This window comes from Prionailurus viverrinus, chromosome B1 (assembly GCF_022837055.1).
Source record: "Prionailurus viverrinus isolate Anna chromosome B1, UM_Priviv_1.0, whole genome shotgun sequence".
NCBI lineage: Eukaryota > Metazoa > Chordata > Mammalia > Carnivora > Felidae > Prionailurus > Prionailurus viverrinus.
Window position 1 is genome coordinate 200123716 of NC_062564.1, and position 13958 is coordinate 200137673.

Here is a 13958-nt window from a genome sequence, read left to right on the forward strand (position 1 = left end):
CGGATCTGAGACATAAAGCTGTCAGGGACGGAAGAGATGTTGGAGGCACAGCCTCATCAGCTCCAGGGATCTGGGGCCTGGGTGAGCAGCAGACATTAGTAGAAAACACAGAGGAGTGAAAGAGCTGGAAGTAAGGAAGAAAGAAACCGCCGTTAAGGCTCGTCCTTATAATGCAGTTGAAAAGGACAGAAGTACTGATCTGGAGACCAAATGTTCCATGACCGACACTTTGTTTTGAAAAAAGGAACCAGGGCAAATGGGCTTTTAGAATCATTTGATGATAAAATCTGAGGAAACTAAAGGAGATTTTAAGTAACAAAGGACGGCTTTCTGAAGTTCTATGCTCTTGTTTTAAGGAAAAGGGAAAAGTCACTGTGACATTCAGTATCATGGCCACAGACTGCGGCAGGCCGGAGGCCACAAGCCACGGCCGACCAACTGAAAGGGCAGAAGACACGGTGCCATCTAGACGCTGCGGCAACAGGCCGCTTTCCCGTGACGGGCACTCAAAAACCACCTGCTTGCCCGGGTCTTGTCGAACTGATCTGACTATTTTAATCCTAACCTCCAGAGGGCCACTCAGCAAAGTCTGGCTCCAAGAAGGAGGCCGGGGAGTGGGAACGAGACCGAGGACGGCGGTGGCCAGTGGTAAGACCAACAGTTAACTGCACACTGTTTAGCTGAGTTTAGGAACAAGTGGAAATCAGACAGACAGACATCACAAGATTGGCTCCATCGGGTGGGTCCCAAACGGTGCCGGGCAGGTGTGCTCCACGTGCCTTCCCTCGCTCCTTCTCCGCCCCCCCCCCCCCCCCCCCCGCCTCCACCAGTGCTCCTCAAGCCGTCCTCAGGGTGAGCGATAACTGCTTCCCGGTTTTGGAGAATGCCCCCAGGCTCCCCCACTCCTCCCGGCCTCCTCCGCTGGGCCCGCGGACACTACCTTCACTCCGCGTCCAGGGTGGATGTCCACCTACCAGCTCTGCCCCACCGGACACCAGGGCAGCCCCCGCAATGCTCCTTCTCGCCCCTGCACCATCGACCATGTGCGCGCAGCGCCTAGTCGGGGCCAGCACAGAGCGAACGCTACCTATGTTAGTTACCAATAGCATTTTTCCCCCATCTACTGGATCTTTCCCCCAAATGTGGCATTATTCTCCCATTTTAAACAAATAAAATGAAACAAAACCTCTCAATTCCATGTCTCCTAAGAACGACTGCTAATTTCTCTCTTCTTAAAGGTGAAACTTCTCCAGTAAGTTTGCACCCAGGTCCCCAGCATCTGGACCACTGTTTCTTGACCCCAATCCAAGGAGACTTTACCCTCCTCGCTCCCAGGGCACCAGCGGCCCCCACAGGGGCTCAGCCCTTACCCAGTTACACTGCACACACTGGAAGGAACCCGGGGCTTCCCCTCCCTGACTCAAGTTTTCTTCCTCTGGCCTCCACGACACCACCCTCCTGATTTCCTCCTACCTCACCCACTGCTCGTTTTCAGGCTTTCTGTGGACACCTCTTAGCCCCCTGAACACTTAAAGATGGACATTTCATGGCCCAGTCCCTGAAATCTCTCCACACTGCCCGCTGGGTGAGTTGGTCTGGTCTTGTGGCTTTAGCAGTGCAAATACCAGCTTTATGCCCACAAGTCCCAAACTTCTATCTCAGCCCGAACCTCTCCGAGAACTTGAGGCACGAATATCTAACCGTCCAATCAGATGTTGAATTTGTGACACGAATGTGCCCCACCTTGAGCCCCTGCCTGCTCTTCTCAAACCCGCTCCTTGACTCGACCTTCAGACTATTTCCAGAATCTGACCTCTTGTTATCACACCCACTGCTCTGTCTCTGGTCCCCGATGCCATGACATCCCTCGCCTGGATTTAACTGGAACCTCCTTGCAGGTCTGCTGTTCTGGCCTCTCCTAACACAGCAGCCATACTGATGCTATTACAAAGTGAGTCGTGTCCTATCACTCGTCCTTACAAGACCTTCCAGTGGCCTCCCCCCCCACTTAGAATAGAAGCCAAGGTCCGTGCAAAAGCTACAAGATCCTTAAGATGGCCTGTAAGATCTGGCTCCTGCTGCCTCTCTGAGCTCATCCTCACCTAGGCCCCAACCCTCCTGCCCCATCACACCAGCCCCCTTGCTGCTCCTGCAACGTTCCAGACATGCTCCTACACCGGGACCTTTATATTTGCTGGCTGCCCTCTTCTGGAATGTTCTTTCCCCAGATATTTACATAAACTGATCCCGTCTTTTAGGTGTTTACTGAACGTCCCCCTCTTAATAAGGCCTGCCTTGACCTACCCTAATAAGACTGTACCCTTTCTGACGTTTTCTAGCCACTTTCCCCTCCCCCTCCTCCTAAAAGCACTTATCCTGCTCTAACACTCTGTATCGTTTACTTTTTAATTTTGTTTATCTGTCTTCCCCCACAAAAATCTAAGTTCCCCAAAGGCAAGGACTTTTTGCCTGTTCACTGCTGTTATCTGCGTCATCAAGAGCAATGCTTAGGATCTGGCAAGCCGATAGATCGGCGCATCACAATCAAATACTTTTTGAACGACCCGACTCGGTGCGTGAGGCTGATGGCAGAACAGGCTTGATATACAGCTGCATCTGTGCTCCTCAGGAGGCCCCCTGCAGAGCCCTTCCAGAGCCTTCCCTGGAAAACTTCAGGGGCAAAGGCAGCGACTGCATCCATCCTAGATGATGGGAGAGAAGGGAGTAGTGAGCCTGGGCCTCTCGGTCCCGGGCGTCGGGTGAGTCTCCTCTCTCCTCCCTGCGCGAGGCACCTTCCCACCCCCTGACCCCAGCCCCTCACTTTCTGGGGTAGAGTTGGAAGGACAGAAGGAAACCCCTCGGTTCTTGGAAAACAGATGGTCCTACTCTCAGCGGAACCTGGACCTCCCTGGCATCTCATTTTCTTAGCTAGTTTGGTTTAACCAAGGTCACACCAGGTAATGCTAACAGAATGTGCCCTATGGAAGGTGCACTCCATCCCCCCAGCCCCTCAGGCAGAGCAGGGAAGGGAAAACAGGAGCAGGGGGGCCTCTGGTCTTGTGCTCCTCCCCAATAGAAACTAGAAACACTCTCATCAGAAACGGAGGCGAAAAGGGGTCACGGACAAATAAACAAGAAAGATACCTCCAAGTGAACACGCACCCCGTGGGTGGAGCGGATCTATAAATGACTAATTCCAAGAACATTAGATTAACATCCTCCTACTCTCTATTTTGATTTAATGGAAACTCGGCTCAGGGAAACTGAAAAGGTCTAAAGGTTAATTTGATAAGACTGATTACTCAATTAAAAGGTGATGTTCCTTTAGGAACATTACCCGTTAACCTTTCGAGTTGGAAATTGACAGTATGGTTATTCTATTAGTAACAACAGAAACCAAGGAAGTTTTCCCCCCAAGTGGTATTGTTTTGTTGCCAAGACATTGCAGAAAAGGTACATCTACCAGAAGTGGAAACATTATTTTTAATTAAAATCATTCAAGAGATCCAGCCAGAGGCCACCTCATTGCGTGCTGCTCTGCTCTAGTAAAATGTCATTACTAAAAAAAAAAAAAAAAAAAAAAAAAAATTAAATGGGTCAATAAAGTCTGAGCTCTACATTATGGAAAAAATTACAGCTTCCTAATTATGTCAAACTAACATAGCTTTATGGGTCTGAAGGCAATTTTTCTTTTCATTCCATGATCATACTTCATCTAAAATGTTCCTGGCCAAGGCCAGCACACTGGGAGGCAGAAGTGGTCAAAGGCAGGCCGTGGACGGTCTACACCGTCAGGAGGGGGGACCTGCTGGGGGACGACAAGGGCAGCCCTTCTCTATCGGGAGAGAACGCATGTCACTGAGGGGATGCCTACCCCCTAGTCCTAGGTTCTATTAAGAACAACAGAAACCAAGGAAGTTTTCCCCCCAAGTGGTATAGTTTTGTTGCCCTCATGCGGGAGGGCACTTCACTGGGCGCGGGCACGAACACGCACACGCATCTAGCCACGGCTCTGTTCTCTCTCTCCTCTCCGGGATCTGCTTGCTTACAGAGAACAGATGTCCTGCTGTCTTCCTCTCTCTCCTGTGCTATAAAGGGGCCTGCCCCGCTCTCTGTGCTCCAGCGCCTGTGACCGTTCAGTGGCGGTCATGGCTGAGCGAGTCTAATTCAGGAGCCTTCAACAAGGCGGCCCGCCCTCAGACCTAAGCTCTGCCCGCCCCCCTGGATTTTTACCGGTCATAAAGCTGGTAACTCGCCCATCTCAGCACGTTCACCTGACTCCTGCATGCCATCTCTCTTCTCCTTCCCTCCCACCGTTGTCGGGCAGGAAGGAGACGTGTGTTTTTTATTAACTGACCACCCCCCCCACAAGTTCATTATAGGTAGGTCCCACGGGGTTCCAACCCTATTGCCGTTCCCCAGGGGACTTCTATGTGCCAGGAGCTTGCGCATCTCATGTAATCCTCACGAGAACATTATCCACATTTTACAAAAAAGAAAACAAGCACAAAGACGTGAAGCGAGCTCTAGACACTCACACGATTAACACTGGGCGCCCGTGGGACTGAACTTGGGTGTGCCTGACCCCCTGAGCCCACGTTCTTTCGAAGGGACGCAAACGGGTAGGATTGGAGCTCAGGATGCACGTGGTGGCAAAGAGCAGCTGCAGCGGGGAAAATGAGTAAAAGACTGAGTTTCCACAAAGGGGAGACGGATGAGTCGGGACCAAGAAGCCTCAGGGGCCAGAGCTCCGACACTCAAGCCACCCAACCAGTAAGTGGCAGAGCGGGACCGGCCCCCAGAGATCTGGGATGTCCATCTGTGCATCTGCCGCAGAGCAGCTGGGAAGGGGGAAGCCGTGGGCCAGCAGCTGGCTCTACTGGGCGACAAAGGGAGAGGGCTCGGAGCCGTCTGGGAACATGGATGCACACTGTGTGGGAGCTGAGCAGAAATAAATGCCTTTAACATCACTTTTATCGTCAGAAGTTGAGGGGCGTCTGGGGGGCTCAGTCGATTGAGCGTCTGACTTTGGCTCAGCTCATGATCTCGCGGTTCCTGAATTTGGGCCCTGCATCAGGCTCACCGCTGTCAGCACAGAGCCCACTTCAGATCCTCTGTCCCCTCGGCTCTCTCTACCCTTCCCCGACTCACGCTCGCGCACGCGCTCTGTCAAAAATAAATAAACACGTTTTTTTAAGAAAAGGTGAAAACGATTGCCAAGTTATAGAGCAGCACCCTTTACAATCATCTCATAAATGCATGGAAATGCACTGCATTTCCATTATACTGTCTTGTATGAATCTCTCGACCAGCTGGTGAGGGATCATCAACCCCTGTGTTTAGAGCAGGGCTCTGCAAACGCTTTGAAAAGGGCCGGAGAGTAAATACATTAGGCTTTGCAAGTTGCACGGTCTGCCGCAGCCCTTCACTTCTGCTGTTGTGGCGCGGAAGCAGCCAAAGATAATGTGTAAATGAATGGGTTTGGTGGTATTCCAATAAACTCTATTTGTGGACACTGAAATGTGAATCTCGTATCATTTTCATATGTGGTGAGATCTTAGTCTTTTCTCCAAGCTGTTTAAAAATGCGAAAACTATTCTTAGCTCACAAGCTGTACGAGAACAGGCAGCTGGGTGGACTTGGCCTACAGGCGGTAGTTCGCTAAGTCCCGGTTTGGAGAAAGACAGGGTTTCACAGATTAAATGACTTTCTCAGGTTCACAGTGCTAATAAGGGAGGGGGGGTGGCTTGAACTAAACCGACATTTAAAACATCTGCCTTGTTGGATGCCTTTTCAAGGCAAAGGGAAGTTAACAATGGATTTCCAGGCAAGGCCTCTATAGCCACTTATGTGACCTAAGGGGTCAGGTACAAAGGGAGGAGCTAGACAGAGAGGTTTATGCCAGTTTGGTTGGGTTTCCCAAAATGGCTGCAGCTTCCACCCTTGTGAACTATCAAATCAGTACTGGAGACACACACACACCTCGGGAAATGAGATTTGCACTGCCATCTAGTGTTGAGCTGTTACTTTAACGGAGAGCTTAAAAAGAAGCTCTTCTTGGTACTATGCACTAAGAGTGAGAATTTTACGACATTCCAAAACCATACGAACAAAGCACATTTAAAGGTATAAAATTACTTATGATGTCATTTCGCACATCCCATCCAACCTTCTCGTGAATTCACACAGTAGGCCTGAAGCGGAGTCCCATGGCAGACAGTCCACCCCACCGCCAGGTATGAATGGAGGTCAGGAAGCACAGGAGACAAGGTGTCTGCCCTGCAACGCTCCTGTATCTGTTGAGAGCCGGAGTCCATTCCAGAAACCATTTTGGAAGGCTCAATCAAAATGCCTTCTCTCTTTTAAAAAAGCAAGCTAACCAAACCCTCTCTAGATGCAAGAAACGCACCGACATGACATGTTTACGTGACCGGCAGCGTTCCATCGTGGGTTCAGTAAGTCCGTGCTGAGAGGGTGGGTCTCGTGTGTGTCTACGTGTTTCCCAACGTGTGTGGCACCAACACAGATGCAAACGTGTGGCAGCATCGATCCTGAAGATCGTGCCGTGGGGGGCACGGGGACTTGGAGGGTAGAGAAGAGCCTATCTTGGGGACGGGCGGTCCTTTCTGCCACCGACACCACGGCCGAACCGATCTTCCCCACGGCGACTCTGGGTGAGTGAGTAAAAAGTAAGGGCAAACGCCTCAAAAGGAATATAGGTATGGAAAAGAATTCAGTCACCAAAGCCATGGTAAGAAGTATGCACTTACCTATAAGCATTAATGTAATCTTTCCTGTGTTCCAGGAGAAAATCTCTCAGTTTGCCAATGTGTGAAATCTAGAATGAAAAGAAAGCAAACTGTTAACATGGGGGGGGGGGGGGGGGAGAGAGAGAGAGAGATATGGATATGTTACACTCACGTGTAATTTAAATTAATAGAGGATGGAATGCAGGTTATAGAAAAATTTTGAAGCCACAAACGGGACGACTTTGGTTTGGATTCTAATATGTAGCTGAGCCTTGAACAATGCGGGGTGAGGGGCGCCAACCCCCACACAGAAAATCTATATATAACTTTGGACTCCCCAAAAACTTAACTACTAGTAGCTTACTGTTGGCAAGAAGCCTTACCAATAACATAAATGGTCAGTTCACACGTATTTTGTATGTTATATCATATACTAAATTCATACCAAAAACCAAGCTAGAGGAAAGAAAATGTTATTAAGAAAATCATAAGAAAGATGGGGCGCCTGGGTGGCTCAGTCGGTTGAGCGTCCGACTTTGGCTCAGGTCATGATCTCATGGTTCCTGGGTTCGGGCCCTGCGTCGGGCTGTGTGCTGACAGCTCAGAGCCTGGAGCCTGCTTCGGATTCTGTGGCTCCCTCTCTCCCTGCTCCTCCCCTGCTCACACTCTGTCTCTCTCTCAAAAATAAATAAAGATTAAAAAAAAATTAAAGAAAACCATAAGAAAGAGAAAACCCACTTACAGGACTATACTGCATTTATCCAGAAAAACAATCTGCACATAAGTGAACCCAGGCAACCCAAACCCAGGTTGGTCAAGGGTCATCTGTTGTCATTGACTTGTTGGTTAACTTTCCCAAAGTCGCCCCTGAACCTGTAAGTGTTGTGATAGATCTAGAATGTTATGAAGAGATGATCTCTAAGGAACTTCCAGATTAAATAAGATCATGCACGTCTAACATCTACGCAACACATGCTCAACAAAGGCCAATTCCTTTCCTTATGTGTCTTCTAAAACTACAGACAAAAACTGCATCTTCCAAGTGTTCTGGGGACGGAGTCTAAGGCTGGAGATACCAGGTTTACAGGTGGGGTCCTGCAGAGCAGCAGATTTAAAAGCTTCAGAGGCAACGGCAGATTCCCACACAGCAAACCTCCATCTTCCCGATGGCCGACTTCCACGGACGAACCGAAAGGACACCAGGTACAAAGGACTGCCTCTGTGACGGCTGGGAACTAGCATAAGCAAACCCTACTCTGAAGCACCTACCATGTGCCCAGGTACTGCGTGTGGAGCTAGGGATTAAAAACTAAGTAGAATGAAGTAAAAAGAGGTGGGAAGAAGTCTAGGATCATGGTCGACAGGGACAAAAGTGTTTCCAGAAGGAGAGACTGATTAACCAGGCTGGTGGCCTGCTCTGTCCTCTGACCAGCGCTCGTTTGTTTTCCTAATGCCCCTGCTACCCCTTCCAGACACACACAACCCCGGCCTTGAAGGGTCCGCTGAACTTTCATCTCTTCCACGACAGTTTTTCTGCCAAGGCCAACTCAGCCTGTCTCTCGCTCTGCTCTCAACCTAAAAGCACTTCTGCATGCCACCCACGTGGCACCGAGTCACTCACGGCCACGGCCTCTGCTTCCCTGTCGGCGAACCGCACGGGCGGGGGCCGTGCAGCCCCCACGCAGGTCTCAGCGCCATATGGGGCACAGGGGTGGTCGACGAGTATCTGTGAAACGAGGGTATGTCTAAATACGAAGATAGTATTTATCACAAAGAAAACATTCCGCGTTTGTCTGGAGACAGGTCAACAGGGGATCGGTTCGGTTTCCCACAGGGTCTAGATAAATAATAAATCTGGTTCGGAAAAGGACCTTCCTTCAGGCACGTGAAGAGCAGGAATCACACTGAAGATGAAGCGTGGCCACGGCACTCGCTTATTTGCCGGGTAACGAACCAGGGTTGAGAGTCTGTCCGCTAGCCCTGCCCTGCTAGGTATTTTCACTCACACCACCTCGTTCTCTTCCCTGCTGTCCTGCTGTGGGCACTCGCAGCACCGCTCTCCGACGGGAACCAGTGTGGCAAAGTGAACCTCACGGAAGCTAAGGGACTCACCCACTGTTACCCACTTAGCACGTCAGCGCGTGGCCAGGCTTACAGTCAAACGTAGGACCACCGGAGTCCACGTCCGACCTATTTTCCTGTACAACACAGCTCCCTTCCTCACACTCTTATTCCTATTTTCCACCTAAGCTGCCTTACAAAATATGCCTTTTAGGACTGTTGGGGAAAATACTCAAGAGAAGTACAAACGAAGCGTTTACTGCACCACACGTTAAGAACTGATCACGTTACCGTCCTGTTTTCAAACTTACAACGGTTTCTGTCCCCTTGCCCGGCCACTGCCCACAAGAGGCGAGGTGAACAGCGGATGCTACAGGACATCTGGCGGTGGTGACTTCTGGATTTAAAACACACTGCAGCCAGGGGCACCCGCGTGGCTCAGTCGGGCAGCCGGCTCTTGATTGTGGCTCAGGTCACGATTTCACGGTTCATGAGATTGAGCCCCACGTCAGGCTCTTTGCCGACAGCTTGGAGCCTGCTTGGGATTCTCTCTCCTTCTCTCTCTGCCCCAACCCCTGCTCCTTCTCTCTCTCTCCCCTTCCCTCCCTCTCAAAAACAAACAAACATTTAAATACACTGCAGCCAAAAGCAGCAGTTCCAAGGCTGATTTGCCAAAGGGCAGCCAACAAGTAACCTCCGGGCCTAAACAATGGAGTCAAGTCCAAACTCCCATAAAGCACTCAAGGCCCTTCACAGTCCAGCTCCACAAGTCCCGTGTGGCCTCAGTCCCTGCCACACTCCCAGTAGGCGCCAGGCTCCAAGTCCCAGAGATGCCCAGCACGCACACCCATATGGTTCTCCTTTTCCCTGGAATGCCCTACCCACCTTCCCTCCTGCACAGACTTCTCCTCTTTCCCTCCCTGTATCTGCTCCACACCCCCGGGCACAGTCAGACCCCACTCACCCACAAAATGTGGCACCTCGACCTCAGCCCTTCCTTCATGACCTCCCTTCATGACCACAGTGACTAATTTCAGACCAATTTCCCTTCAGTAGATGGCAAGCCCCTAGAGGGTGATGGGTCCCTTTCCCTTTCCTGTGCTTATCAGGCACAGTTCCTGGAGCAAAGCAGAGCCTCAAAAACTGTTACTGAATGTTGACAAAACAGTGGGTACCGGAGAAGCCCTAAAGAACTGTGTTTGCTGTTGCAGGTACAAAAATGCCACCCTCCCCCTGCAAAGGCTTCCAAGTCCCGTGAATACATTCGTTAGAAGGCAGAGGAGAATTAACATAGCACATGGAATTCAGGTTCTCATCAGTTGACCTTAAAATAGGGAGATTATCCTGGCTCACCCAGTAGGAAGGCCCCATATAATCACAAGGGTCCTTAAGTGTCGAAGAGGAAGGGCAGGAGGGAGGGCAGAGTGATGCAGTGGGAGGAGGCCTGGTTGCTCTGGAGACAGAGGAGGGAGCTGAGGATGCAGTTGGCCTCTACAAGCTGGGAAAGGTAAGGAGACAGATTCTCCCTTAAGTCTCTCCAAGAAAGAACGCTTCCCTGCCCAACCTTGATTTCAACCTACAAAGTCCCGTCTTGGACCTCAGACCACAAAACCATAAGATAATACATTCTTGTTGCTTTAAGTCACCGGGTTTATGGTAAATTGTTACAACAGCAGTAAGAAACTAATACAATGTGTCCTAATGTAAGCTGCCATAACAAAATACCATAGGCTGCGTGGCTTAAACGACAACACGGTCTCACAGTATTGGGGGCTGGGAAGTCCTGGATCAAGGTACCAGCAGACGTGGTCTGGTGAGAGCCCTCTTCCCACGGCGCAGAGAGCTGCCTTCTTAATGCACCCTCACGTGGTGGGGAGGTGTCACTGCCAAAGACAGCTTATTATATTTCAACAATTCTATTATGGCTCTTGTATTTTCAAATTTGCAGGGGTGTGAGCACTTGTACGCTTTGAATTGTGAATGTTTCCACATCTAGTGGTAACTTTAAAAGAATCACTTATGTGTGTGTCCAAAGAGAACGCCCCTCACTTTTAAAAGGAGAAAGGCCATTCCGGTGTCAAGTTTGACAAGGAAATCGGAGTAAAATGGAAATTTTATTGCCCCATAAAGATCTAAACTAGTGTCTTAGTCTTGGTATCACTGAACGACATGGAGGGGGTGAGGAAGAGTCTCGGGGGAAGGAACAGGTCACTGGAAAGGTCTCTGTGGGACCAGGTGAGTGACAAACGCAAGGGTTGAAAACAGGGAGTATTCTGGGGACTGAACCATGTCGTGGGGCACATCACAGCCTTGGGCAGGTGAGGGACACCCCATCTTCACAGCTCTGTGCCTTCGTGACTGCCCTTGCTCTGCCTAGAGCAGCTCTCTTCACCCCAACCCCATGCCACCAGAAGAATCCCTGCTCGTCCTTCCAGGTTGCACTTAAATGTCACCTCCTCCGTGAAGCCTTCCTGAACACCTTTCTTAGTGTTTTACAGATACCTGTTAGCACTTTCCATTGAACATAACAAGTATTTATCTGTGACCCCCCACTAGACTTCAACTGAGCCCCGTGAGGTCAGGATCTATGCCCTGTTCATTTTTGTATCTCCAGTAGAGATTAAATGTTGGAAAAGGAAAAGGTGGGGGGGGGGTAGTTTGTGGGGGGTTGGAAATCCAACAGAAAGAGCTTCAAGATCTGAGAAGTCCTGACGTACGAGTTGGGTCAAAAAGGTATCAGACCTGTCACAAGATTGTACCTACACAACCGAGTGAACCCACAAAGAAAGAGGAGCACACCGGCCGTCTGTGCGTGTTTCTCCTAGAGTCAGCACGTGCGCCCAGAGGGGGCAGCGCGAGCACTAAGGTCCGAGGATGCACAACCTGGCCCGCTTCACAGGAGCCGGTCTGCTCTCACAAAGCCCGTCACCTTCCAGCTGACTGATGGCCGGCCCACCACGGGAGGAAGAGTTTTTATGCCCACCGGCTGTGGCCTGACTACACTGCTACATTATATGAGAAGCGTCCACCGTCTCTAACATAAAACATAGTTTAAAATGAGACGTGAACTGCAGGCTGAGAGAGAAAAGGAACGCAGGAGGTATTTAATATCTGAAGCATTATGATTCACTTCCCTGTTTTTAAAATCCTTCTCTTTTAGAGACATACACTGAAAATTTACCAATCAAATAGGACACCTGGGATTTGCTTCAAAACCACATGGAGAAGAGGGGAGCATCAGACGAGGCAGGACGGGCCGCGGGCCGGTACGAGTTGAGGATGGGCACACGTGTACCTGCGGCTTCGTCATCCGTCCTGTCTGCTTGAGGGAGTATCTGAAATCGAAATCTCCCTTGATAAAAAAACATTTTGACACATCTCCCATTTAGCGCTTTCTTCCCTTAACACTTTTAGTCATTTTGTGTGCAGATTTTCTGCTGTCCACGCTTGAACCAACAACTAAATTCCACACACAATCTCTACCGGCTTTATTTCTAAGTACTTGCAATCTTTGCTTAGAATTCCATTTATCAGGGTGGACGCCCCTTTCAAAACCCAAAACCGTCACCGAGAAAAGACGGTGTACCAGGCTTTTCCCAGAGCTCTTCCCATTCCCAGAGCTGCGTGCACTGGCTCACCTAATTCTCCCAGGCGTGACCACAGGGGACAGCATCACGCCCATTTTACAGGTCACAACACGGAGTCAGAGACGGGACAGACCACGTGCTGAGGGACACCTCGGGGTGAAGTCTGGCTGGAGCCCTGGCGTTCTAAGTATCAGGCTTGCGTTCTCAGCCTCCAAATTAAAGCACACATTGTGGACAGGCCACAACTGCAGTTTTCCAGCACAGTATCCACAAAGGGATGACTGGGAACCGAGAAGAGCATCCGAGCGAGTAACGTCCAGCTGTTCCTTTCTTCTCATATCCCGTGTTCAGCAAAGCACCACACACGTGATTACAGCCGACGGCGACCGTCACTCACCGAGCACCAGCCATGTGCAGCAGGCAGTGCAGAAACTGCCCGGCACGGGCTGCCCTTTACTCTCCCCAGAGCAGCCGGATGAGTTAGACATGACCCCCGTTCCCATTTAAGCAACATGAAAATTGAGGCCATGCAAGGTTACAAGGCTAGTAAGATGCAGAACGGGGTGGGGGGGGGGGGGGTGGCACCTGGGTGGCTCAGTCGGTTAAGCGTCTGACTCTTGTTTTCAGCTCAGGTCGTGATCTCACGGTTCCTGGGTTTGAGTCCTGCTTGGGATTCTGTCTCTCATCTCCCTGCCCCTCCCCAACTCGCACTCTCTCTCTTAAAATAAATAAATAAACTTAAAAAAAAAAAAAAGACACAGAACTGAGACTGATCACAGGTCTCTGTGACTCAAAGGCGAAGTCACTTATCCTGTATTATTCTGTCAAAAGACTACTAATATTTAACTTAATGAAGTTTGACATCCTTCTTTCCAGTAATAGAAGCTGGGTTTTGTGTGAGAGTATTTGTGTACAATGTTGATCTTAAAAAACGTGTTTAACTACAGCGGATACAGAAAGATCTGCAAGAAAAGCTTCCACACACAGCACTCGTTTTAAAAGTCACCTATATGTTACAGTAGGAATATTCACATATCGGAAGAGAATGTCGCCACTGGCTCCAGCCGTCTCCTCCCGGGTCGGCTGCTGGGTCTCGCGTTCTGCGACACGGCAGGCTTGGAGTTGGCAAGGCCACCTGGATGTCGGGGGGAAGGCCCACAGCCACGAGCAAGGAAACAGGGCGGTCAGGAAGAACAGCAGTCTTCCTGATGCTCAGCTCATCCTGAGCTTCCTTCAATCCTTAAACAGCCTCAAAATATGGCTTAAACGAACAATGAAGGCAATTTCCCCAACGGCTTTTCTTCCCTGCGTTTGAGTTCCCCTGCAGCCACCTCTAGCCCTGGGCGGACATGGGCAAAGGAGCCGACTCTGGGCACATGACTGCGGGTCTGCGGGGAGCAGGGCGGGCAAGAGAGAGAAGGGCAAGAAACCCAGGGGGTTTGGCAGAGACTCCTGGGTTCTGACCTCTGCTTTGCCACCCCCTGCTGAAGGAGACCCTGCTCCCCCACTCCTGAGGCTTCAGGTGCAGGGAGACTTGAGCGGGACCAATATCCTGGCCTCA

At 50.4% G+C, this 13958-nt stretch overlaps 1 protein-coding gene across 3 annotated transcripts in view; it reads right to left on the reverse strand.

The window, feature by feature from the left end:
• Positions 1-13958, reverse strand: part of STX18 (syntaxin 18) — a 122660-nt gene that overhangs the window by 44349 nt on the left and 64353 nt on the right. The window contains exon 2 of one of the 3 annotated variants that reach the window (XM_047857678.1): positions 6771-6838. The exons of 1 other annotated variant lie outside the window; for it this stretch is intronic. In XM_047857678.1, the coding sequence (XP_047713634.1) occupies positions 6771-6838 (68 nt within the window). Of the gene's footprint in view, positions 1-2469; positions 2657-6770; positions 6839-13958 lie in introns of those variants that run through there. One more of the 3 variants, XM_047857679.1, reaches the window with a different exon arrangement.